The 26,848-nt window shown below is 48.0% G+C and overlaps 1 protein-coding gene across 4 annotated transcripts in view; it reads left to right on the top strand.

Annotated features, from left to right (window-relative positions):
• Window positions 1-26,848, top strand: part of RNFT2 (ring finger protein, transmembrane 2) — a 68,637-nt gene that overhangs the window by 2,960 nt on the left and 38,829 nt on the right. For 3 of the 4 annotated variants that reach the window (XM_073881059.1, XM_073881056.1, XM_073881057.1), the window contains 4 exons: window positions 4,211-4,689; window positions 5,070-5,146; window positions 8,335-8,435; window positions 11,766-11,919. In XM_073881059.1, the coding sequence (XP_073737160.1) occupies window positions 4,211-4,689; window positions 5,070-5,146; window positions 8,335-8,435; window positions 11,766-11,919 (811 nt within the window). The remainder of the gene's footprint in view (window positions 1-4,210; window positions 4,690-5,069; window positions 5,147-8,334; window positions 8,436-11,765; window positions 11,920-26,848) is intronic. The other variant, XM_073881060.1, reaches the window with a different exon arrangement.

The raw sequence follows: 26,848 nt of genomic DNA, 5'->3' as shown, positions 1-26,848 counted from the left end.
GAAGCAAGGAGTAAGCACAGGCCACAGCTTTTATTAGCAGGTGCCAAATAGACAAATAGAAAAAAAATCTCAGGGGCGCCTGGGTGGCTCAGTCCGTTAAGCGACTGCCTTTGGCTCAGGTCATGATCCTGGGGTCTTGGTATCGAGCCCCACATCCAGCTCCCTGCTCAGCGGAGAGCCTGTTTCTCCCTCTCCATCTGCCTGCCACTCTGCCTACTTGTGCTCTCTCTTTCTCTCTCTGTCAAATAAATAAATAAAATCTTTAAAAAAAAAAAAAAAAGAAAAAATCTCAGAAAACACTCATGAGCTAGCATTATTGTCTAGTGAAGTCCAAGAGAGTCCACACCATGGAGATGTGTTCTCACGTTGTGACACTCTCCACCTGTGCTGCACATACATCCCAGGAGCAGGCAGCCGAGCTCTGCCTTCGCATCCCATGCCGGGTCCCCTGTGAGCCCAAGGTTGACGACAAGGTCACAGTGTGTCTACCAGTCCCATTAAGACTGAGTTTTGCATCAGCCCTGCCTGTTCTACAAGGAAGAGCACTGGCCTTAAGTCAGATGACCCTTAGCCAAAATCCCAGCTTAGCCATTTCCCACCTGTGGTGCCTTTGGTGAGCGACTCCACCCCTGGATCTCAGTTTCTACCCCCCCACCCCGCAATAAAAGCCAGATAATAAAACTCAGGGTTGTTGATGAATGAGCGAATGAGCGTGAAAATGCACAAACACAGCGTCTGGCATATAATAAGCATGCCTCTTGGAGCTTTTCTAGCCTCTGAAGACAGAATCGCTGTCTGCCCTTGAGTGAACTGTGAGGTCTTTGGGGGCAGAGACCGCAGCAGGAAAATAATGGTCACCGTGTATGGTGTGCTTACCCTGCGCCACCCTCACATTAGCCTGATGAGGTCAGGACTATTTTTACCACTATTTTTACAGTTGAGGAAAATGAGCTCAGAAAAGGAAAGTAAGTTACTTGAAGTCACACAGCCAGGAAGCAGCAGGCTGAGATTCAGGCCCCAGCCCATCACTCCCGCCCCCCTATAGTCCATGCTTTGTGGCACCACATTATGATTGCATCCTATCTGGGTGGATCCACTTCTCCTCCTGGGCTGCCTCACATTCTAGCCCTGAAATGGTTAAGTTGGAAACACAGCCTCAGTCCTCCAAGGAATATTCTTTCCCATTTAGGCTGAAATCTCGGCTGGATACTGAGGAGGGGCCCGGGGAAGGGAGGCAAGCTATAAAAAGCCCCTTGGTGGATTGAGTCTTCCCTGGTTGTTCTAGAGGCCCCCTGAGCCCAGTAAACTCCATGCTGGTGAGCTCAGGGGGCCAGGCGGGCTTTCTAGGGCCCAATGGTGGAGAGAGGCTGGCCCCTATGTGGGTCAGCGTGGGCACCTGCCAGAACTCCTGCTTTCTGAGCTCAGTTTCTTGAAGTGCAGAAAAAGCTCACGGCCCCTTGAGGGTCATAGCCATGGTGTCTGTTGTTGTTGTTGTTGTTATTAATATTATTTTTATTGTTATCCCAAGCCCAAGGGAGTAAGACCATACATCTCCTGGGTTTGGGGAGCCAGCAGGGATAGGCCATGGGGTGGGAGAGTGGGTAGCCATCTCCAAGTTCCCTCCCTTGCACCAGGTTTGTGATCATTTCCTCCCAGGTCAAGTTTATGGAGCTAGAGAAGCCAACCCTGAGATTTCTCCAGGCCAGCATGTCCCCTGCTGGGTTTTACAAGTGTCCTCTAAGATGGTAATAGGTTTTCCACAGAATAAAGGAATCCCATGGTCAAATAAGGTTGGGAAACGCTTAAGTTTCAACAAAATTAGTTTTTTCTTCAGTTGCAGGCCTTCTCAGAGCTTTTAGTATGCTCTTTCATTCATTCTTTCAAACAGTATTTATTGACCATGCTGTGTGTGCCTGGTGCATTGTGCTGGGCAGGAGAGAGACAGTAGGAATAAATAGTCATGATCTTTGACCTTCTTGGAGCAGGGCCCAGCCTGAAGTGCTGTTCTCGGTGCTGACTGAACATTAGAATCACCTGGAGGGCTCTCACGAACTGGAGATGTCAAGGCCCACCACCAAAGATTTTGATTCAGTTGGTTAACACTAGGTCTTAGGCACCTGTATTTTTCAGAAGCTCCCCTGAGTGATTATAATGTGCCGCCACGGTTGAGAGCCAGAGGTAGGCTCCCATGCAGTGGGTTAAGGTATAGTGAAAACAAGAAACAAGGACACTGTCATTGTCTGGGAGGTAGGAAGGACACCACCAAGCAAGAGAGATTTTACCTGCAATCTGTTGGATGAGCATAGGTGACCCAGGTGGGATGGGCAGGGGGTGGGAAGACATCCCGGTGTCTCTGCAAAGGCCCTGCAGTAGGAAGCCCTTGGGCAGTGAGAACAAGGCACATGGTGACATTGGAGTTTGGAGCCAGAGTGTCCAGGGCATCTGACAGTTTTGTCTCTCTGAGCCTCAGTTTCTTTATCCGTAAAATGGGAATGATATTCATCCCTGTGGATAGTGGTTATCTGAACCTGCAGGAGGGAGTTTAGAATGGGAAGCCCTTTTAGTGGGACAGTGAAATAATCAAATATGTGTTTTTTAAAATGCATCCTGGTCTCCCAAGTGGACAGTAGATTATACAAAGTCTAGGATGATGTGCCTCGATGAAAGCTAGCACACGTTTACTGAGTACCTACTGCATGCCCCGGGTTGTGGGGTCCACAGAGGATGACTGGAACTCAGCTCTCACATTCAGTAAGGTCGTGACATACTTTAAGTACCACAGGGGTCTGGGAGGTGCCTTGGGGGCAAGCGAGGGGAGAGAGGCTCTTTGCTCCTCACCCTGACACCTGCACATCTAACAAACCAGCTCTACTTGTCTCTGTTGGGCAGAATGAGTTTCCACATCATGCTCTCATTTGAAAAGAAGGCAAGCCCAAGAGAGACGACCTCCAGACCTCCTGGGCATGGTGCTCATGACAGAGTATCCCCGGTTCAGGGCTCTCCAGTCTTGAAGGGGTAACTCTGGGCTCTCTGCACCTCCAGCAATGGCTCTCAGAGAGCCACAGAATCCTTTGCCAGATGCCAGTACAGGAAGCTGTGCTCGGAACTAGAGAAGGCAGTTGGCCCTGGAGGTCTCTCCAGAGGGATCCCGTGTATTGAGCACCTGCTCTGTGCTGGGTACACCGAAAAGGCTGTTGTAAATTCGATCCCACAGGAATTCTATATATGAATGGTGTTTCTACCATCTTCAGGTGAGAAAAGTGAGTGCCGGATTGCCAAGGCCCCTAGGAAGCGTGGAGCTGGGGTTTGAACGTGGGCTCTTCTGTTGAGTCTTCTTGATATTACTTGATATTACCTCCAAATACCAGCTGTGACCAAGGGTGGGCCCTCTTGGAAACTAGGAGTCATTGAAAATTACAGGGCCAGGGGTCTCTGGGTTCCTGAGGTTATTCTAGAATCATAGAATCTGTGCTGGCTTTTCAGTAGTGAAGAAAACAGGCTCTGGAGTTAGTTGAATCTCTCCTGCCCTGTCCCTTCCTGGCTATGTGACTCAGGACGTGCTGCTTTCTGTGTGCTCAGTTTCTTGATCTGTAAGATGGGGGTAATATTGGTACCTGACTCACAGGGTTGATAGGAGGGTATCATGATTTAATCAACAGGAAGCACTTAGAAAACTATCTGGCACACGGTAAATTTTCCATGAAGATTATGACCCTATTGCTGGTACTATCTGTCTCAGTTTGCCAGGGCTTCTGTGACAAGATACCGCACGCTGGGTGGCTTAAAATGTTAGCGATTTATTGGGTTACTCTTCTGGAGGCTGGAAGTCCAAGATCAAGGTGTGGGCAGGGTCGGTTTCTTCTGAAACCTTTCTCCTTGGTTTGTGGATGGCCTCCTCCCTTCCCCGTGTCCTCACTGGCCTTCTGTGTGTGTGTGTCCATGTCCTAATCTCCTCTTATAAAGACACGAGTCCTATTGGATTAGGACCCACCCTAGTGGCGTCATTTTAACTTAATCACCCGCTGCAAAGACCCCGTCTTCAAGTGCAGTCACTTTTTGAGGTCCGGGGGTTAGGGCTTCAACAAAGGAATGGGGAGAGGGGGAAAACAATTCGGCCTGCAACAATATTGGTACCGTTATTTGCCTCCCATCCTCTGTCTTTCTCTCCCCGCCCTGACTTGGTGGGGCTCTCTTTTCCCTCCTGGCCTAGAAACCGCAGCCAAGCGCTCAGCTCTGAGGCGAGCGTGGATGAAGGCGGTGTCTTTGAGAGTCTGAAGGCAGAGTCGGCCTCCCCACCTGCGCTCTTCTCTGGTCTCCCCGGCCTCCCAGCGGGCAGCCTGCCGGCCACCCCGTTCCCGTCCAGCCTGGTGCTGGGGGCATCGGCCGGAGGCGGGGACGTGTTCATCCAGATGCCTGCGTCCAGGGAGGAGGGCGGGGGCCGGGGCGAGGGGGGCGCCTACCACCACCGCCAGCCCCACCACCACTTCCACCACAGCGGCCACCGCGGGAGCTCACTGCTGCAGCACGTGGGTGGGGACCACCGCACCCACTCGGACGAGGGGGGTGACGAGCAGCCGGGGACACCCGCCCCTGCCCTGTCTGAGCTGAAGGCTGTGGTCTGCTGGCTCCAGAAAGGCCTGCCCTTCATCCTGATCCTCCTGGCCAAAGTGTGCTTCCAGCACAAGCTCGGTGAGTCTGGGGGTTCGCGGGTGTGGCAGCTTGGAGCTTCACCTGCCGGTTGGGGTCCCTTCATCCCAAGGGCCAGGGCAGGGTTGTAGAGGCCTTCATGGTGCCCAGTGCTTACGAGTATGGGATTCCGAGTCAGACCTGGGATGCGATCCTGCTCGGCCAGCTGTGTGACCTAGGACAAGACACTTACCTTCTCTGAGCCTGTGTCGTCCTCTATCCAGTGGGGGTTGTCGTTTGTCCTGCAGAAACTTCCTCTGCTGCTCGGTTGGCGTAAAGGAATAGAGGGTAGTGCCTTTTTAATGTTGCTCATGGTGCCTCGTAAGCTCGGGCCAGGCCCAAGGAGCCTGAGAGGACTGTGGCGGACCTCTTCTGTCCCACAGGCATTGCCGTGTGCATCGGGATGGCTAGCACCTTTGCCTATGCCAACTCCACGCTGCGAGAACAGGTCTCTCTGAAGGTGAGTCACCCGGCGAGTTGGTCTCCTAGGCGCCTGTCGCGCGTGACCACAAACTCAGTGGCTTAAAACAGTACAGATTTACTCCCTGATAGTTCTGTGGATCAGGAGTCTGAAGTGGATCTCTCCAGGTGAAGATCGGCTGTTAATGCGACTGTTCTTTTGGGAGGCTTCAGAGGAGATCCCCTTGCCTTGCCTTTCCCAGGTTCTAGAGGTCACCCACATTCTTTGGCTCGTGGCCCCTTTTCCACCTCCTCTGAGCCCTCAATGCCGCGCCTCAATGCCCACCTGTCTGTCTGTAGTCACATCTCCTTGGGAATGCTCCCCTCCGTGCCCTCTTCTGTTTTTAGGGACTCTTGCGATTACATCAGGCCCAGCTAGAAAATCCAGGCGTCTCCCCATCTCAAGGTTAGCTGAGTAGCCATTTAAATTCTGCTAACATAGGGGCGCCCGGGTGGCTCAGTCGGTTAAGCGTCTGCCTTCGGCTCAGGTCATGATCCCAGGGTCCTGGGATCGAGCCCCGCATCGGGCTCCCTGCTCCGCGGGGAGCCTGCTTCTCCCTCTGCCTCTGCCTCTCTCTCTGTCTCTCATGCATAAATAAATAAAATCTTTAAAAATAAACAAATAAATAAATTCTGCTAACACAGCCACAGGTGACAGGGATTAGGATGGGGACGTCTCCGGGAGGCCTGCCTCTCCTGGACAGAGATCCCCGGATGTGCCATCCTTCTCCCACACCCTCCCGACTGCAGCGTCTCCCCCACATGCCCACAGCACCCTTATCTGCCCGGCCACTCTCCCGGTTGAGGCCAGCCCACTGGCGCTGCTGGTTCACCAGCTTCACCGTCATCATCCTGAGTTCCCGTGTAACCTCCGTGCGGTGCTAACCACGCCACGCACAGAGCTGGGCCGATGGCACAGTTCATCTTGCAGATTTGTCCCACCCGCCCTGGAGGGAGGCAGAATCATTCTTAGCTCATTTTCCCAATAAGGAAACGGTGGCTCAGAGACACTGAGTGCCTTGTGTATGAGGTCACACAGTCCATGAAAGTGGTGGTGTCGGGCGGTGAAGCTCTGCACAGATAAGTATTTGATTTCAACGGGGGGTAAACACAGCCCCTCCAGCCACCTGCACACAGGCCCTGGGATAGGTTACCTTGGTGATCTCAGTCCCCAGTGCTGCCCTGAAAAATGAACCATTCGTACCAACTTTATACACGCATAGAGGGGGTCAGATGAGACAGTGCTTAAGGAGGCGTTTAGCACAGGGCCTGGCGTATAGGAAACATTTAACTGAGCTACTTTTAATAAGCCTATGCCTTCCACTGTGCATGTGATCCCCTAACAACCACCATCCTCTCTGGTCCTTCTCTCCATCGTTCTCTGGGGCTTTCTTAAAAGCATCTGGGCCTCTGTGAGGCACAGAAGGCGGCTCAGTCTCCATTTGACAGATGAGCACGTTGAGATTCAGAGCTGGGCATGGACCAGAGGTTCTTCTTGACCCTTGGTCTCATATTCTTTATGCAAACTCCTTTCTGCTATTATTAGAACAGCAGGTTGATCAACACCATAGTAGGACACTTTTGGGGGCTCGCTCTCAAATGCAGAACATCTAAATATTGCCTTGGCTTAAATTTTAGGGGTCAGAAGATGCCTATATATCCGTGGATAGGTGTTCTAGGTAGGGATCCTTGAATCCTATGAAGACACAGCTGATGTATTGTCTGTCCATACACATTTTCTGTGAAAGAGATTCTGCATGACCCTTAGTAAGTTTAGAAATATCAACTTACTGCTGGAGAACTATCCCCTTTTGTCCTTCAGAGTTTGGCTTCTCGGGGCATTGCTAATTCTCCCTGTATTCCACCTCTGGTTTGGATTTACAGGGGGATTAAACTGGAATCCATTATTTATTGGAGTAAGAAGGGCTGCTGAGTAGATTATTCACAGTGATAAGAACAGTTGGTTGGTTGGAGGTGGTTTCTAGGGTCATTAACCTTGACCACTCCTGGAATAATGGGTGGATGGAGATGCATTTATTTTGTCTACTCTATGGAAATGTGCTCTGTAACCATGCACAGGGCACTGAGCTATGTCTAGAGACAGTGGAGTATTTACCAAAACCACAGGGAAGGTTACACTGAGAAGGTTATGACCTCATCTTATTCCAGCAATGCAGCTGCCCTGATCCAGGAAAAGATGAGCTTTTGGGAATCAGCAGCACAGGGGTCTGTGTGTGTCTCCCAGACTACATAGGCAGGAGCACACCCTGCCCCGCGCCTCCTCTAGAAATTCCTTGGGATGGCTCTCAGGCTGAGAAGCTGCTGGGAAACAGGAAACCAAGAAGGTTTTCCAGCTTGGCTTCCTGGGGACTAAGCAGAAATGAGGCTGGAGAAGGAAATAGGGATGGTTTGGGGAAAGACTTTGCTGGCCATGTGTGTGAGCTTGAATTGAACACTATAACCATGGCCCTGGGTTGAACGGTCAGGCCAGGATAGTGGCCCCGCGGTCCAGGCTAGAAAAAGGGAGAGCAGAATTTGTCAAGCTGTGGATTTGAATTGACTGCTGTGTTGGAAAATCTGGATCCTAGATCCTGCCATTTAGTGAGTCCGAAACATGAGCCGAAACCAGGCTGAGAGTTTACATTTATGAATTTTCCTTCATCCTTAGCAAAACTCCCATTTTCAAATGAGGGCACTGAGGCTTAACACACATGCCCTTGAGCAAGAGCTGCTTCCCTGCTCTGTGCGTCCAGTCCTTACAGGAAATGTGAACCAACATTGACTGCATGTACATCAATTCTCACAACTCTGTAATGGAGTCACAGTATGTACCCATTTTACAGATGAGGAGAGGGAAACGCAGAGCGTTTCAGTAACTTGCTCAGCCCTGCGGCTACAGATCAAGGATTTGAACCCAGGCCGTCTGGCTCCAGAATCCTTGCTACCCGTAGAGCCTTCCTGCTTTTTCACATACCAGGTTCCACATTTCTGTCACCTTCTCTGGGGCCACCCCTTGGGTTCCAGTGGGGTGGGAAGATGCCAGTGCCCTTCCCTTCACCCTCAGCCCTGCTTCTTCCAAACCTCTGAGAAAGGGAAAAGTGGCCAGTTGTCAGAGAACATTCTGGAATGTTTTGCAATGTGCACCTCTGGCATTGCAGCATCCCTACAAGTCTCTTGCTTTGTTTCTAGGAGAAGAGGTCGGTGCTGGTCATTTTGTGGATCTTGGCCTTTCTGGCGGGGAACACCCTATATGTGCTCTATACATTCAGTTCCCAACAGCTGTACAACAGGTGAGCAAGGGGGGAGGTCTGACCCCTGGTGGGAAAGCGGAGGGTACTTTGCTGGGCTTGGGACACACAGCTGCTTCACTTGAGAATGATGCAGTGGCTCTGTGTCATGTAAATTTTCGATTCCACCCTCTTGTATATATGCATGCTGGAGCAAGAGTTCTCTAATAGAAACACACCACAAGCCACATGTGTGATTTACATTTGCCAGTAACCACATAGTGGGTAGGTGATTGAGGGTTGGCTGGTGAGGGCCTGTAGGACTAGGCTGAAACTCCAGCCAAGCTTCCAAATCATGGATGTCTCTTTTAAAAATGGACCTTGAGGAATGGGCAGTTTCTCCACTTTTTGGGACCACTCCATAAAAGCCCATTTGGGGAGTTAGTTCTAAGGCATCAAGACACATCCCACACACTGGCCCAGAATGTCAAGGTCCTGGTGGACGGAGGGTGGAGGAGGTAGCATTTCCCAGAAACTTGGATGAATTTCCAGCTCATGCCATTCTCTGGGCATGATCACATTCATAGGCTCAGACCTCTGTGCCCCCGTTGAACCAGGGCTGAGTCAAACTGGCAGCACAGAAAGAGAGAGAGAAGCTTAGGAGAAAAGCAACAGAGTTGAGCCCCCTTCCGTAATAATGTCAGTGGTCTAGAGTGTGTTTGTAAGTGAACCCCGCAGCCACTATCTCCTTTTACTCTCCCGGTGACCCAGCAGGGTATTGCTCCCCCCATTTCACGGGTGGGGCAACTGCGGCTTCATGAAGCTTTTCCTAATGAGTCTTAGTCCTGGTAGGCAGTCTTTGACAGTGAGATTGAATCTTCCTAGGATTTGAAATCTGATGACCAGCATCCTTCCACTTACCACCTTTGTGCCCTTTAGCAAATAATGGAAACTCCTTACGCCAGTTTCCTCGTTGTGAAACCAGGACCAGGTTATTCTTGCCTTATCCACCTGACAGGCTAATTATTTGGAGGGCCAGATGTTATAATACATGAAAAGTACTGGGTAAACTGAAACACTGATATGTCATAATCCTATTATGATTGATACTGTTCTTTCATGATGAATTACCGTAGGTGTTGGTGGTGGTGCCTCAAGGGGGTGAAACTGACGATAAAATACATCAGTCCATTAAAGTTCATAGTGAACGTTAGAAATAAGTGGACTTGGGCGCCTGGGTGGTGCCGTTCGTTAAGCGTCCGACTCTTGGTTTCTGCTCAGATCATGACCTCAGGGTCCTGGAATCAAGCCCCATGTCGGGCTCTGCGCTGGGCATGGAGTCTGCTTAAGATTCTCTTCTCTGTCTGCCCTTCCCCCCGCCCCATGCATGCATGCTCATGCTTGTGCTCTCTCTAAAATAAATAAATAAAATCTTAAAAAAAAGAGAGAAGAAGGAAGTGGACTTAGCAATCAATCTGCAAAAACACTTTGGCCCTGCACCTCCTCCAAAAACAAAAAAAGGAAAAAATAAAAAACAACCCTAAGACGGTGAACTACAACCCAGACAGGTGAATCTAACACCAGCTGGTGTCTTTGAGATAAAAGTGGAAGTCAGATCTTCATTGTATTGCCATCACAGACGCGTAATAGAGAAGCAGAGCCAAGCAGCCCGGGGTCCCAGGGTAGGATGGGAGCAGAAGCAGAGGGTGCTCAGAGCTGCCGGCCTCTCCCTGAGTTATAATGTGGATGGCCACTCCAACCTGGAGGCGAGGCATCCTCCAGAGACAAGACTAGCATGTGAAAGGACACGGAAGGTATCAGGAGAGGTTGCCAAAATAGATTGTCTTTATTGATTTTGCCCTACTCTTGACTCTTTGAGGATCTTTATTATAAATAGAAATAGATTTTTTAAAATAAAAGTAAAAAATAGACCAGTTCATTCCTTGGATGCTATCGTAAGAGAGCCCGGTTTGTGCTACTTCCTGCCAGCCCAGCAGAATATGTGAGAAGCATTCAGGAAGCATCCACGCTGGGCTGTGTGCACTGTTCCTTGCTTTATGGGGGACAGAAAGGACTTGGTATGACCTTTGCTCAGAGCCTGAATCAGCAGGAGGAAAAGCGAGTGGACCAGCACAGTTTGGATGCTGGTTCCTATCCTGGCTCTCATTCCAACCAAGAGCCATGGCCAGGTGACTCTACCCCCTGGTGCTCTAGTTTCTCCAGCTCAGATGGGAAGAATCATAGCACCTGCTTCATAGAGTCTTTGGGAAAATGAAATGACTTAAGACATGTAAAGTCTGTAGGATAGGCCAGCAATGATGTAAACAGCCAAGATATCCTAGCTATTATGTTATTATGACTAACATCATTACTCTCAGAGATGGTAGAGAGCAGTGCTACTCAAAGTGTGGTCCATGGACCAGTGCCAGTTGGAGAATGGCTTGTTGTCTGTGTTTAACAAGGTAAGTGCAAAAATTGAATGTGAGGTTAACTTACCTGGTCACAGATGGGTGGAATGGGTTTACATACTCCGAATAGCACTGCTATGGGATAAAGACTGAAAGCACTAAGTACAGCCAGGATGCCCAGGTCAGAATCCACCTCTGCCCCTCAGTATTTGTAGGACCTTATGCATGTACTTTATCTTTCTGTGCCTCTGTTTTCCTCATCTGCAAAATGGGGCCGTAATAGTGCCTGCCTCGTAGGGTTGCTGTTACTATCCCTGCTGCATGGCAGGGTCTGTAGTACGTGTGTTATCTCAGTCGAATCCCACCAATAACACTATGAAGGAGGGAATGACTCCCATTTTGCAGAGGAAAACCCTGAGGCTTACGAGATAACACTATTTGCCCAGGGTCCAATAAATGGAGAAAACTGGATTCAAATTCAGGTCTTTCTGATATTAATGCCCATATGCTTATCATGCCATGTGACCTTGGGCCACTTACTTCACCTCTCCAAGCTTCAGTGCTTCAGTTATAAAGTGGGAATAAGCAATGCTCACTGTGCAGGACAATGAGATACAGTAAACAGAGGTGTCTGCACATCAGTTTCCCTCCTCCCTATATAGTGTTGGCCAGCCTACTTGCCTCCCTCCCTTTTGCTGCCTCTATGGAAGCCTATTGTGGACTCATAAAACTGGAAGACACCTTAACTAATGAGGCTCCTGGCCAATCTCCTTGCATAGCCCTCAGGGGAACTGAGGCTCAGAGAGGTTAAGACACCCACCTGAAGTCACACAGCAAGTTAGTAGCAGATTCAGAAAGAGGACACAGATGTCTGATCCCCAGTTCAGGGCTCTGTCTACAGGTAATACCTTACAAGGCTCCCAGAAGGACCAGGGATCCTAAGTGAGCGTCTGGACTCTCTGAACCATCTCCCCTTCTCCCCCAGCCTCATATTCCTGAAACCCAACCTGGAGACGCTGGACTTTTTCGACCTGCTGTGGATTGTGGGCATCGCTGATTTTGTGCTGAAGTATGTCACCATTGCCCTCAAGTGCCTTGTCTTGGCCCTGCCCAAGATCATCCTGGCTGTCAAGTCCAAGGTAGGCACTGGCTGTGGCCACAGGTAGCCCCAGTCACGCCGATCATGCAGGGTATTCAGGGCACCTTAAGAGTAGGTGTGGGCAGAGCTGATGCCACCATATGTCACCCACCTCTTACAGTTCCCCGAGTCTGAGCATGTTCTTTGTTATCACCACCATCCTCTACTCCACAAGGGCACTTCTGAGTTTCATTGTTCGCGACTGCCCTTCATGCAATTTTCGTCTAAATGTCACCTGAGAAAGAAGAAAAGCACGTTGCCATGCCCTGAGTCCTGCTTCTCCCAGGGAAGGATGGCTTTCATAGGTTTCAACTCTTTGTGACTTTAGGAGCATTGTTTTTTAAAGGGAAGGGTACTGGGGCTCAGAAGAAACAAACTCCATGATCGATTAGGGATGTCTGCCGTGGACACAGGATGGGGTGTGGTGGCAGGGGTGCTTTGCCTGCAGGAAAGGCCTGCTGGTAGGTGTTGGGGTAGATAGCTGTTGTAATTCAGAGGACTGAGCAGAGTTGGGAAAAGACATCATCTTTAGGGGTTAATTAATGCCAGTGCCTCTGCAAAAACACTCGAAGCAGGGAATCTGGACAGAGGGAGATACACTCAAGAATTTCTGAAGACTCCTGCTTTCCATTCTGTAAGAGCAGTCCATCTTTTCAACTTCAGACAGCCCAGAATTCATCACAGGCCTTGGCTGGCAGGAAAGCAGGTTGGAACTGGCCATCCATCTTGAGTGCCCAAAGCCATTGGCCAAGTGCATCGGGAAAACACTGCTGTGTCGCTTCTTTACTCACACACTCAATACTTCTGACACCACATGTGTGGGCTTCCCATACATCAGGCAATGCTCCGACACCAGCTGGGTTCAGTCATTTGCTAGAATAGCTCACAGAACTCAGGGGAACACTTAACCTTCATTTACCTGCTTATCATATCATAAAGGCGATGATAAAGGATACTGAGGATTAGCCACGTGAAGAGGCACATAAGGTGAGGTCTGGAAGGGTCCTGGGCACAGGAGCTTCTGTCCCCATGGAGTTGGGGTACAGCACCCTCCCCGCATGTGGACGTGTTCACCAACCCCAAAGTTCTCAGAACCCAGCACTATTGGGATTTTTATGGAGGCTGTATCACATAGGCATGATCGATCATTAACTGCATTTCCAGCCCCTCTCCCCTTTCCAGAATAAGGGGAATAGGGCTGAAAGTCCTAAGCTTCTGATCATGGCTTGGTTTTTCTGGTGACCAGCCCCCATCCAGGAGCTCACCAGGAGTCACCTCATTAGAACCAAAGATACTCCAGGAAATTCCAAGGGATTTAGGAACTCATTTTCAGCGACCGGAGGCAGAGACCAGTAGAGATAGTTTTTTATTATTTCACATCAGGGCGGTCTGGGTCCGATTTTGTCCCCCCCCCTGCCACGTCTCACCTTCACTCCCCCACCACGTGATTTATTCAGTTGAGCCCAAATCCTAGGTTACTGTGGTTTCCTTAGGTGAAGGCACAGGTCTGATGCCCAGGGGCAGTGCCAGGGAGTCTAAAATGGCATAAGGACAGAAAAGAGACACAGAGGGGTGCCTGGGTGGCTCAGTCATTGGGCATCTGCCTTCGGCTCAGGTCATGATCCCGGGGTCCTGGGATCGAGCCCCACATCGGGCTCCATGCTCCGCGGGAAGCCTGCTTCTCCCTCTCCCACTCCCCCTGCTCGTGTTCCCTCTCTCGCTGTGTCTCTCTCTGTCAAATAAATAAAATCTTTAAAAAAAAAAAAAAAAGAAGAAACACGGAGAAGAAAGACCAAAGGGAAACAACAGATCTCAGGAAGTCTTGAGATGCCTCCCCACATGCCCCTCTGAGACCACTATCACCATTACCCTTCGCCCGCTGAGCTCACGCCAAGTACCAGGTCGGCAGCAGGGATTTGACATCGGGAAGCAGTGTGGCCCGATGGTTAGACATGTCAGCTTTAGCATTGGGCACGTTGACATTCAGGTCCCAGCTATACCCCTTCCTAGCTGTGTGACCTTGGATGGCTTACCTACCCTCTCGTGCCTCAGTTTCCCCATCTGTAAAATAGGGATAATACTTGTGCTGGATGTCTTCCTCTGGCACTTCCAGAGACACGGTCCACAGTGTCCTTTCCCACCCAGGCTGACCTGGGTGAACTATACAAATGGGCTCCTGCGGCCCCCGGCTTCCAGCTGGGTTCAGCCAATGGGAAGAGAGGAGAGAGGTATTCCTTCCTCTAGTATATGAGTCTATGGCAGCTGTAACAAACTACCACATATATTTGTTGTCTTATGGTTCTGGAGGTCAGAATTCCAAAATGGGTTTCACTGGGTCAACGTCACGGTGTTGGCAGGGCTGTGTTCTTCCTCCATCTTCAATCAGTAACGGCAGGTTGAGTCCTTCTCTCTGTTCTCTCTCTGACTTCTGCCTCTATCATCACCTCTTTAACCCTGAAACTTCTGCCTCCATCTCATGAGGACCCTTGTGATGACATTGAACCCACCCAGAGAATCCAGGATAATCTCCTCATCCCAAGATCCACAGTGCTCTTTGCCATGGAAGGGAACATTGACAGCATTGGGGGATCAGGATGGGGACATCTTTCAGGTCAGTGCTGTTCTGAGCGCTTTATACGCATAAGCTCATTGAATCTGCACAACTCTATGAAGTAGGTACTGTTATTACTACCATCCCCTTTCACAGATGTGGGAAATGGTTCTAAACTCACAGGTCCCATCGTGGGCAGCCCCCCACAGACAGCTTCCTGTCAAGGGAGAGTAATGACAAGTAATCCAAGCTAGGAGGATAATAGCTCGCGGCCTGAGGAAGCTTCTCTATCCCTGGTTGCCTTCCCTAAACCCTGCCTACACCTTTGTAAAGAGCAGATGTATTAAACTCTTTTTTCATTAATAAACGGCCAAAAGATTTAAACACCTTTTGCCAAAGAAGATCTACCGATAGCAAATAGATTCCTGAAAAAATGCTCAGCATTGTTAATCTTTAGGAATGAAAACCGCAGTGAGATGCCACACACGTGGGTGATGGTGGCGAACATGGAAAGGCCAGACCACACCACATACCCTGTGTGGGCAGAGCTGCAGGAGACCCAGAACTCACATGCTTCCGGTGGGAATGTAACTGGTATCATCCACTTTGGAAGCCAGTTTGGCGGTTTTTTAAAAGGTGAAGCATATGCCAGCCATGGGATCCAGTCCTCCCACCCGTAGGCGTCCACCCAGGAGGAGTGATAACTCATGTCCTTGTGAAGACTCTTGTGTGAATGTTCATACAGCTTTATTTGTAATATCCATAAACTGGAAATCACCCAAATTTCCATGAATAGGTGAACAGAGCTATAAATTTTGGTATCTGCATGCAACAGAATACAACTCAGCAATGTAAAGGGATGAACTATAGTTGACCCTTGAACAACACAGGTTTGAGCTGCACGGGTCCACTTATACATGATGTTTTTCCAATAAATAACAGCACAGAATTGTCAAGGTATTTTCTTTTCCTTACGATTTTTTTGAATTTTTAAGATTTTATTTATTTATTTGACAGAGAGAGAGGGAACACATAAGCAGGAGAGTGGCAGGCAGAGGGAGAAGGAGAAGCAGGCTCCCCACTGAGCCGAGAGCCCTAGGTCGGCCTCGATCCCAGGACCCTGGGATCATGACCTGAGCTGAAGGCAGCCGCTTAACCGACTGAGCCACCCAGGCGCCCCCCCTCCTTATGATTCTCTTAACATTTTCTTTTCTCTAGCTTAGTTTGTTGTAAGAATGCAGTGTAGAATACATATACAAAATGTGTGTTAATTGACTTTATGTTACTGGCAAGCCTAATGTTCAACAGTAGGCTGTTTGTAAAGTTTTCGGGGAGTCAAAAGTTCTATGCAGATTTTTGACGGCATAAAGGTCAGCGCTCCTAATGCCCACGTCATTCAAGGGTCAACTGAATTGATACAGACAACATAAATGAATCTTAAAATAGTTAACAATTATCCTAAGTGAAAGAAACCATAACGATTCCATTTACAAAAAGTCTAGAAAATGGAAGGTGACAGAAAGCAGATCAGGGCTTGCAATTCCTGGGGGTGAGAGATATGTTCACTGTCTTGACTGCAGTGATGTTTTCACAGGGGTATGGGTATAACAACTTCTCAAATTGCGTAGTTTAAGAGCAAGGGCTGCGGGTGCATCTACACTGACTTCAGTCCGAGCTCCTCCCCAGCCTGGGCTGCTGTGGTCAGGGGGTGGTCCCAAATGCTTGTCCTTGGGGCCTCTACTCAAAAGTCCCTTCTAGATCCCTGAACCTGCTCCTTCATAGCACTGTGACACTTTGGGATTACCTGTTTGTGTGATTATTAGGTTCACTTCTGTCTTCCCACATACAGAACGTCCGTTTTGTCCCCCAGTTTGTCTGTAAGACCTAGCATGGCGGTGTCACGCAGAGTAGGGCTCTGTAAACAGATGGGTGAGCGACATGGAGGAGAAACTGGAGTTTCACGTGGTCCCCGCCCTGTGCCTTTTGGTTGATTATCTCCGGACAGAAATAAGATGGGAAGATTTTTGAACAAATGAACAAAGTAGACAAAAACCCCGTACTCATGGACTTCATAGTCTACGGAAGACATAGTCTCACTCAGTCTTCATCCTGGGACGATAGATGTTGATATCTCTTGTCACGGAGCAGAAATGGGGTTAAATCACATGCCGAAGATTGCAAACCTCATACTTAACACATAGCAGTAGGACCAGCTTATGTGGAGTCAGTGCTCTGAATGGGCCAGGCATTCATTTCCTTCCCACATCTGTCTTACCAGGCAAGTGCTGTTGTTTTTTGTGTTTTGTATCGAAGTCCTATTCACAGACTATGAAATTAACCAGTAATCATTGTCAAGTCTACAGTTCAGTGGTATTCAGTACATTCACAGTTGTGGACACCTGTCACCTCTGTCTAGTTCCAAGACCTCGTCATCCCAAATGGAGCCTTCCTACTTCACTCAGTCACTCCCCCTCACACACCCCCCAGCCTCTGGCAACTGCTACCAATCTGCTTCCCATCTCTATGGATTTACCTATTCTGGATGTTTCATATAAGTGGAATCATCTATTGTGTGACCCCGTGCCTGGCTTCTTTCCCTATACGTAATGTCTTCAGGCTTCATCCACGTTGTACAGGTATCAGGACCTCATTCCTTCTATGGCTGAATCATATTCTGTTGTATGGGTAGACCACCATTTGTTTATCCACTCACCCGTTGATGTACATTTGGGTTTGATGGACACTTTTTGGCTATTGTGAATGGTGCTCTTTCAACCATTTGTGTACAAGTATCTTTTGTTTTATTTTAATTTGTTTTTTTGTTTTGTTTTTACAAGTATCTGTTTGAACACATTTTTTCTGGGTACATACCTAGGAGTGGAATTGCTGGGTCATGGGATAATTCTTTGACTTTTTGAGGAACCGCCATACTCTTTTCCACAGCAGCTATACCATTTTACATTCCAACAGGTATTGTTTTTATCCATGTTTTCCAGAGGAGAAAACGAACCAAGTGAGAGGTTAGGGAGGTAGCCCAAGGCCACACAGCTTGTAAGTGGCTGAGCAGGGATTCGAACTTGGGGAGTCTCCCCCAAACCCCTGCTCTGAGTTACTGGGGCCATATTCCCTCCTATGTAAGTTCCCTGGGGTGATGGTGGTTTGGGAAATTGCTCAGAGTTGATTAAGGAGAAGCATCCCCATACACCATCTATGCAGTATTCCAAGTTCAGACCATGGCTCCTTCACTTCCTTATACTTCACACAGGCACTTCTGGGGGCCAGGGGGTGGGGATGGGACCCAACACCCTTTCCCTGTGCCATCGAAGTGTGGGCGACAATTATTAATGCCTCCCTGGCAACTGTCCAGCTCCCTTTTTCTGATTATTATTATTTTATTCGGTGAGATTAATGTGCCAGGTCAGAGCATAATCCAGCCTGTAAAAAGTGATGTGAATAGTCTCCTCAAGATAAATTGCAGGCTTGGAAAAGGTTCACAGCCTTTCCTTGCCTGTCTGAGTGCTCTTCCGAATCCTCATCAATCCTTGTCTGGGCAGAAGAAAAGGACGGTCTTCATTTGCAGCTGGGGGTGGGGAGGAGGGAAAAGAGCACATCTGTCAGGGACCCCTAATGGCTCACAGCACAGATGCTCTGTCCTGCGCCTCCATGCCATCCACTGAGAGGGTGGGTTGGTTTTTAATATGATAATCGTGGTACTGGAAGGGCTTTTGGCATTTGGATTTGCTTGATGGCTCTGTGGTCCCTGACGTGTGAGGCTGGGTGAGCCACCCGTCCCCAGGTGCCTCCAGACACCGGGGGGCCTGTTGGGAAGCTTCTCACACCTGGGCCTCCCAGGAGAGCCGCGTTCATTGGCCCTCCGAGATGGGGATGGGGTTGAGGATGGCAACCACTGGCCGGCAGCCTCAACCCTAAACCATGACCCTGGCTGGATATCTAGAGCAGCCACTTGTCGTCATAAATCCAGATAACTTATATGACCCATATATCTTAGCTTTGCCTCTTCTGGCTCCTACCCAGCTACCTGACCTCGTCATCTGTGACTATCTCCCTTGCTCACTCTGGACCAGCCACCAGTGGCCTCAAGGTCTCCCCGATGCACCCAGCGCCTTCCTTCTCAGGCCCTTTGCACTTACTGTTCCCTCTGCCTGGGGCAGTTTTCGCCCGTGTCCCCACGGCTGTCTCCTTCCCATCATTCAAGTCTTGCTCCTATGTCGCTTTCTCTGAGACCGTGTCACTTCCCTGGCCACCCTGTTGAAAGTGCTTGTCCTCAACCTGCATTATCACACCCCTATTTTATTTCCTTCTTTGGGAACATAGAGTTCTTGGCCACTTCTTTCCCTCCCCAATCCCCCTGACATTATTCAGGGCCTGTTGGCTGACATGGGCAATCCTAGACCCTGAGAATATAAAAGTAATATTATGAAACCTGACTTTATATTAACCTAATCTAGACCTAGTTAAAAGGGTGAAAATCTTGTTCCAGAAACATGCATATCATACACTCTAAGTCCTATTAAGTTAGAAATAACTAAAAATCTGGCTTGTACGTACTGCTCCTTCTCTTTATTAAAATGAATTACTCTTCATCCAAAATTCTAGAGCTGCGCTGGTCAGTATGACAGCCACAAGCCACATGTGGCTATTATTTTTTTTAATAAAGATTTTGTTTTTAAGGAATCTCTGCATCCAATGCGGGGCTCAAACTTACAAACCCCAAGATCAAGAGCTGCAAGCCCCACAGACTGAGCCAGCAGGGCACCACCACATGTGGCTATTTAAATTTAAATCAGGTAAATTTAAAATTCAATTCCCCAATTGCCCTGGCCAGTGCTCCGTAGCCAGCCGTGGCTAGTGGCTGCCATTTAGGGCAGTGCAGACATGGAACATTTCCATCATCGTAGAACGCTCATTGGACAGCACGTTCTAGAAGATTCTGAGGACAGGGTTTATTCCATCTCCCAATGGTACAGGTAGCAGCCAGCTGCCATTCTGCCCATTTCTCAGATGGGGAAGACATAAAAGCTGGCATTTACCTTAGAGCTGCCCAGCTCTAGTAAGTGGAGGCAGCTCCACGGAACAGAAAACACTGGCCTCGAGCAAAACCACATTCAAACCCTGGCTCCTTGACATATTCCCTAGGCGACCTTGAGCAAGTGACCTCACTCTTAGGAGCCCTTAGCTTTCTCATCCCTAAAGCGGTCATCTTGAGGTTCTCAGAAGGTAAGGAGGCCAGGTACCTAGCTTGCCGGGTAGGTTCTAGTATCAGCCGCATCTGAAAACAAGGAGAGGCTTCACTCAGCTGTTTTCTCCAAAGAACCCAGCATTTGACCAACTTTCTGTCTTTTCTGTAACACTAGGAAAGACGAAGGCCTTTCCCAATTCCAAAATCATCTTAACCTGAACTTCCTATTGGGTGAGACTCCACGAGGTGTCAGCCTCATTGGCTCGCCTCCAAGTAGGGGGAGGAGAGGGAGGGCGGACAAAAGCTAAGAAAGGCGGTTTTCTCTGATGTGAGAGCCGCGAGGATTCATGAGGCTTTTCGTGCTATTAAAATCCCTCCATTTTCTGGGCCCTGAACCCAGCCCTATTGCTCTCAGAGTGGTTTCCCATCGAGTGAGTCTCCCTCCCCTTCTGGAGGTCAAGCACTCCCCTCTCTGCCCTGCCCTCCTGAGCAGACATCTGTCTATGCCAGGGCAGGCCTGGGTGGCCTAGGCCTAGGCTCTGGTTCTTATGCAACCTCATTCTTACATAAAAGTGCAGAATTTCTCCCAGGGCCAGATGCATTTACCCCAGATTGCTGTACAGGGGGTGCTAGAAGGGGTTAAACCAGTGGTTCGCAGCTGTGAGGGGGACCTCTGGCAATTTCCTGGAGATATTGTTGGTTGTCACAACAGGGTTGAGGGGATTGCTCTTGGGTTTTAGTGGGTAGACAGAGGCCAGGATGCTGCCAAGCATCCTGCAGTGTACAGGACAGCCCCCCACCACCAAGAACAATCCAGTCCAAAGTGTCCGCAGTGCCGGGGTTGAGAAACCCTACGTTAAATGTTTGTTTTAAGGCCCGGAGTCAGCTTCCCTACTGTAATAGGCTGAATTGTGTCCCCCCACCCCCCAACTTCATATGCTGAAGTCCTAACCCCTGGTACCTCAGAACGTGACTGTGCTTGCAGAAAGATCCTTGAAGCAGGCAGTTATGTTGAAGTGAAGTCATGAGGTGGAGCCCTGATCCAACTGGTGTCCTTATTTTTTTTTATTTTTTTATTGTTATGTTAATCACCATATATTACATCATTAGTTTCTGATGTAGTGTTCCATGATTCATTGTTTGTGCATAACACCCAGTGCTCCACGCAGAATGTGCCCTCTTGAATACCCATCACCAGGCTAACCCATCCCCCTACCCTCCTCCCCTCTAGAACCCTCAGTTTGTTTTTCAGAGTCCATCGTCTCTCATGATTCGTCTCCCCCTCTGACTTACTCCCCTTCATTCTTCCCCTCCTGCTATCTTCTTCTTTTTCTTTTTTCTTAACATATGTTGCATTATTTGTTTCAGAAGTACTGATCTGTGATTCAACAGTCTTGCACAATTCACAGCGCTCACCATAGCACATACCCTCCCCAGTGTCTGTCACCCAGCCACCCCATCCCTCCCACCCCCCACCACTCCAGCAACACTCAGTTTGTTTCCTGAGATTAAGAATTCCTCCTATCAGTGAGGTCATATGATACATGTCTTTCTCTGATTGACTTATTTCACTCAGCATAACACCCTCCAGTTCCATCCATGTCGTTGCAAATGGCAAGATCTCATTCCTTTTGATGGCTGCATAATATTCCATTGTGTATATATACCACATCTTCTTTATCCATTCATCTGTCGATGGACATCTTGACTCTTTCCACAGTTTGGCTATTGTGGACATTGCTGCTATAAACATTGGGGTGCACGTACCCCTTCGGATCCCTACATTTGTATCTTTGGGGTAAATACCCAGTAGTGCAATTGCTGGATCGTATGGTAGCTCTATTTTCAACTGTTTGAGGAACCTCCATACTGTTTTCCAGAGAGGTTGCACCAGCTTGCATTCCCACCAACAGCGTTGGAGGGTTCCCCTTTCTCCACATCCCCGCCAACATCTGTCGTTTCCTGACTTGTTAATTCTAGCCATTCTGACGGGTGTGAGGTGGTATCTCATGGAGGTTTTGATTTGGATTTCCCTGATGCCGAGCGATGTGGAGCACTTTTTCATGTGCCTGTTGGCCATTTGGATGTCTTCTTTGGAAAAATGTCTGTTCATGTCTTCTGCCCATTTCTTGATTGGATTATTTGTTCTTTGGGTGTTGAGTTTGATAAGTTCTTTATAGATTTTGGATACTAGCCCTTTATCTGATATGTCATTTGCAAATATTTTCTCCCATTCTGTCGGTTGTCTTTTGGTTTTGTGGACTGTTTCTTTGGCTGTGCAAAAGCTTTTTATCTTGATGAAGTCCCAATAGTTCATTTTTGCCCTGGCTTCCCTTGCCTTTGGCGATGTTTCTAGGAAGAAGTTGCTGCGGCTGAGGTCGAAGAGGTTGCTGCCTGTGTTCTCCTTTAGGATTTTGATGGGCTCCTGTCTCACGTTTAGGTCTTTCAACCATTTGGAGTCTGTTTTTGTGTGTGGTGTAAGGAAATGGTCCAGTTTCATTCTTCTGCAGGTGGCTGTCCAATTTTCCCAACACCATTTGTTGAAGAGACTGTCTTTTTGCCATTGGACATTCTTTCCTGCTTTGTCAAAGATGAGTTGACCATAGAGTTGAGGGTCCATTTCTGGGCTCTCGATTCTGTTCCATTGATCTATGTGTCTGTTTTTGTGCCAGTACCATACTGTCTTGATGATGACAGCTTTGTAATAGAGCTGAAAGTCCGGAATTGTGATGCCGCCAGCTTTGCTTTTCTTTTTCAGTATTCCTCTGGCTATTCGGGGTCTCTTCTGGTTCCATACAAATTTTAGGATTATTTGTTCCATTTCTTTGAAAAAAGTGGATGGTATTTTGATGGGGATTGCATTGAATGTGTAGATTGCTCTAGGTAGCATTGACATCTTCACAATGTTGGTTCTCCCAATCCATGAGCATGGAACGTTTTTCCATTTCTTTGTGTCTTCTTCAGTTTCTTTCCTGAGTATTTTATAGTTTTCTGAGTACAGATCCTTTGCCTCTTTGGTTAAATTTACTCCTAGGTATCTTATGGTTTTGGGTGCAATTGTAAATGGGACCGACTCCTTGATTTGTCTCTCTTCTGTCTTGTTGTTGGTGTATAGGAATGCCACTGATGTCTGTGCATTGATTTTATATCCTGCTACTTGACTGAATTCCTGTATGAGTTCTAGCAGTTTTAGGGTGGAGTCTTTTGGGTTCTCCACATACAGTATCATATCATCTGCAAAGAGTGAGAGTTTGACTTCCTCTTTGCCAATTTGGATGCCTTTGATTTCTTTTTGTTGTCTGATTGCTGTGGCTAGGACTTCTAATACTGTGTTGAATAGCAGTGGTGAGAGTGGACATCCCTGCCGCGTTCCTGACCTTAGGGGAAAAGCTCTCAGCTTTTCCCCATTGAGAATGATATTCACTGTAGGTTTTTCATAGATGGCTTTTATGATATTGAGGTATGTACCCTCTAAGCCTATACTCTGAAGAGTTTTGATCAAGAAAGGATGCTGTACTTTGTCAAATGCTTTTTCTGCATCTATTGAGAGGATCCTATGATTCTTGTTCTTTCTTTTGTTAATGTATTGTGTCACATTGATTGATTTGCGGATGGTGAACCATCCTTGCAGCCCAGGGATAAATCCCACTTGGTCGTGGTGAATAATCCTTTTAATGGACTGTTGGATCCTATTGGCTAGTATTTTGGTGAGAACTTTTGCATCCATGTTCATCAAGGATATTGGTCTGTAATTCTCCTTTTTGATGGGGTCTTTGTCTGGTTTTGGGATCAAGGTAATGCTGGCCTCATAAAATGAGTTTGGAAGTTTTCCTTCCATTTCTATTTTTTGGAACAGTTTCAGGAGAATAGGTATTAATTCTTCTTTAAATGTCTGATAGAATTCCCCTGGGAAGCCATCTGGCCCTGGGCTTTTGTTTCTTGGGAGAATTTTGATGACTGCTTCAATTTCCTTAGTGGTTATAGGTCTGTTCAGGTTTTCTCTTTCTTCCTGGTTCAATTTTGGTAGTTGATACATCTCTAACAATGCACCCATTTCTTCCAGGTTATCTAATTTGCTGGCATAGAGTTGCTCATAATCCGACTGGTGTCCTTATAAAAGAGGAAATTTGTACACACACACACACACACACACACACACACACACACACACACACACACACAACTGTGTGAGGACCCGGGGAGAAGACAGGCATCTGCGAGCCAAGGAGAGAGGCCTCAGAAGAAACCCCTGCTGACAGCTCGGGCTCAGACTTCTGGCCTCCAGAACTGGGTGAAAATACACGTGCGTTGTTGGAGCCACCCAGGCCGTGCCAATTGGCGGTGGCAGCCCTAGGAAACGGATACACCCGGGCACCAGGTTCTCTACACTTCCGTCCTCTCTTGAGAGTGCTTCTGCATTCATGCTGTGTCCCACCTTTCCCCATCCCTCTTATTGAGGATACTTGATTTTGTTTTTTTATTAACACATAAACTTGATTTTTTTTAAAGAGGTTACAGAGTCACAGGATTTAGAAGTTAAAAATGCCAAAAACAGCATATGGTGAAAAATCTCCTTCCCTCCCTTGCCCCCAGGCACCTGTTTGGCCTCCGAGGAGGTAATCATCGTCCCTGGATCTTTTCATAGCTCTCGGATCCATATTCAGGCACATGCGTATCTTCATCCTACTCATCTTTATATAATCGAACAGTAATGTTCTACATGCAGCTTCCAACTCACTCCATTAGAGATTGTTCCAGGCAAATACATAGAGAGAACACAGCCTGATGGTTAAAAGCCAGACTGCCTGCATTCAATTCCTGTTTGGGAAACCCTCTGTCACTTACCAGCTGTGTGACCCTGTACCTTCGCCTCTGCCCGCTCTCCTTTCCTCATCTATAAGATGAAATCATAATAGGACCTACTGCTATTAGTTTTCAATTCATGCCTAGCAAATTACTACCAATGTAGCAGCTTAAAAGAAAAAATACCCATTTATTAGTTCACAGTTTTGTAGCTGTCCAGAAGCTGGACGGACTTGACCGTGTTCTCTGTATAGGGTCTCACAAGGTCAGAATCAAAGTGTTGGTCAGACTGGGCTCCTATCTGGAGGTTCTGGAAGAGAATCTACGTCCAGGCTTATTCAGGTTGTTGGCAGAATTCATTTCGGTGTGGTCATAGGACTGAAGACCCCGTTTTGCTGGGTGTCAGCCAGGGGTCACTCTGAGCTCCCAGAAACCACTGTCTGTCCTTTCCTGTGGCCTCCTCCCTCTTCAAGCTAGAAAAGGCATGTGGAATCCTTCTCCTGCTTATATCTTCCGGACTTCTCCCCCTTTAAAGGGCTCATGTGATTGGATTAGACCCACCCAGATAGTCTCCCTTTTGATAAACTCACAGTTAACTGATTGGTAACCTTAATTACATCTGCAAAATCCCTTTCCTCTGGTAATATAACAGACTCCAGGTGAGATAACTCATCCTAGTACAGTTCTGAGGGTCAAGGTGGGAAATTTGGGGGGATGCACAACACGCTACCTCAAAGGATGTTGTAAGGATTTGGTTGCATATCTCATGGCATGCAATATATAAAAGTTAGCTTTTTTGGGGGGTGAGGAGGGTCCCTTGGATTTTTGTATTGTGGAAACGGTTTAGATTTATTGAGGATTTTCAAAGAGATTCCTCTAATTCACAACCTTGGACAGTTGTGCATTGCTTAGTCCTCTTTCACCCATTGATTCTGTGGTTCCCCAGGACTCAACCTAAATGTTACTCCCTCCCCACTACCCCCGGGCCATCCCCTCAAGACAATGATAGTTTCCCTCATTCATTTTCCCGCAGCTTCTCGTCCCAGCACCTATGGTACTACTTGGTAATTATCCAGGCCGTTGTCTTCTCCTCCAAACCATAAATTCTGAGGGGCAGATACCTGTCTGTCCCATTCACTGTTAGAGCCCACCTCTTCAAACAAATCCTTACAGACGGTAACCCTAGGAAGGGGATGGTCAGGTTTGCCTAAACCCATTTTACAGATAAAACAGGTTTAGGGGGCCGCCTGGGTGGCTTAGTCGATTAAGCAGCCAACTCTTGATTTCAGCTCAGATCATGATCTCAGGGTGGTTAGATGGAGCCCTGGACTCTGCTCTCAGGGGGAGTCTGCTTGGGATTCTCTCCCTCTCCCTCTGTCACTCCCCCTGCTCATGTGCTCCATCTCTCTCTAAAATAATTGAATCTTTAAAAATAAAAATTTAAAAAAACAAAACAAAACTGAGGTTTAGGGAAGCTAAGCAAGTTGTCAAGGGTCAGTGTACTTGGAGGTAGCAAAGCTACGACCTAAACCCAGCATTTGAGACGTAACAAGAACATTTCCCAGCATTTCTTCTTGTTTATGTATACGCTGTGTGAAGTGCTTTATTTGTGTCATTTCATTTGGACCTATAAACAATACTATGAGAAGGGCACTGTTCTTATTCCCATCTTACAGGTGAGGAAACAAAGGGTCAGGTCACCCAAGAAAGTCACCTGGCTGGTAAGCACGGTCAGGGTGTGGGCCCAGCAGGTGCTCTGTCTGCCTACAGCTGTTAATTGAAGATACTGATCCATCTTTCATCATCTGGCTTCACTGGAACAGAACAGAAAGCCAGCAACCAAGATGCTAATTGTTAGCAATATTAGAATTACCTAATGTTTACTATGATTTTATGCTTAAAAGAAACTTCCATCTCTGGCATTGCCAAGAAGATTCTAGAGCAGGACAGACAAGCAAGAAATTGTCTTTTCCTAGAGACACTGTGGAATCTGAAAATAAACTTAGGTTCAGATTCTTCCTCTAGCCCCTTCTGCCTCTGGAACCTTGGTTCACTTCACTGAGCCTCAGTGTCCCCCATCTTTAAAATGGGAATATCAGGTTGCCTCATAACCCTGTTGTGAGAATTAATGAAAATAACACAGGTCAAGTGCTGGCTGGTTAGTTAATTCTTGTTACTTTATTTTATTTTTTCATTTTAGAGAGAGTGAAAGTGAGTGCACGTGAGTAGGGGGAGGGGCAGAGGGAGAGGACCTCAAGCAGACTCTGCACTGAGCATGGAGCCCACTACAGGGCTTGATCTCACCACCCATGAGATCAGGAGCTGAGCCGAAACCAAGAGTCGGACACTTAACCAACTGAGCCACCCAGGTGCCCC

The sequence above is a fragment of the Callorhinus ursinus genome, unplaced genomic scaffold (assembly GCF_003265705.2).
Source record: "Callorhinus ursinus isolate GAN/ISIS: 27379988/994484 unplaced genomic scaffold, GSC_fseal_2.0 scaffold41, whole genome shotgun sequence".
NCBI lineage: Eukaryota > Metazoa > Chordata > Mammalia > Carnivora > Otariidae > Callorhinus > Callorhinus ursinus.
This window is presented reverse-complemented; position numbering and strand designations above follow the sequence as displayed.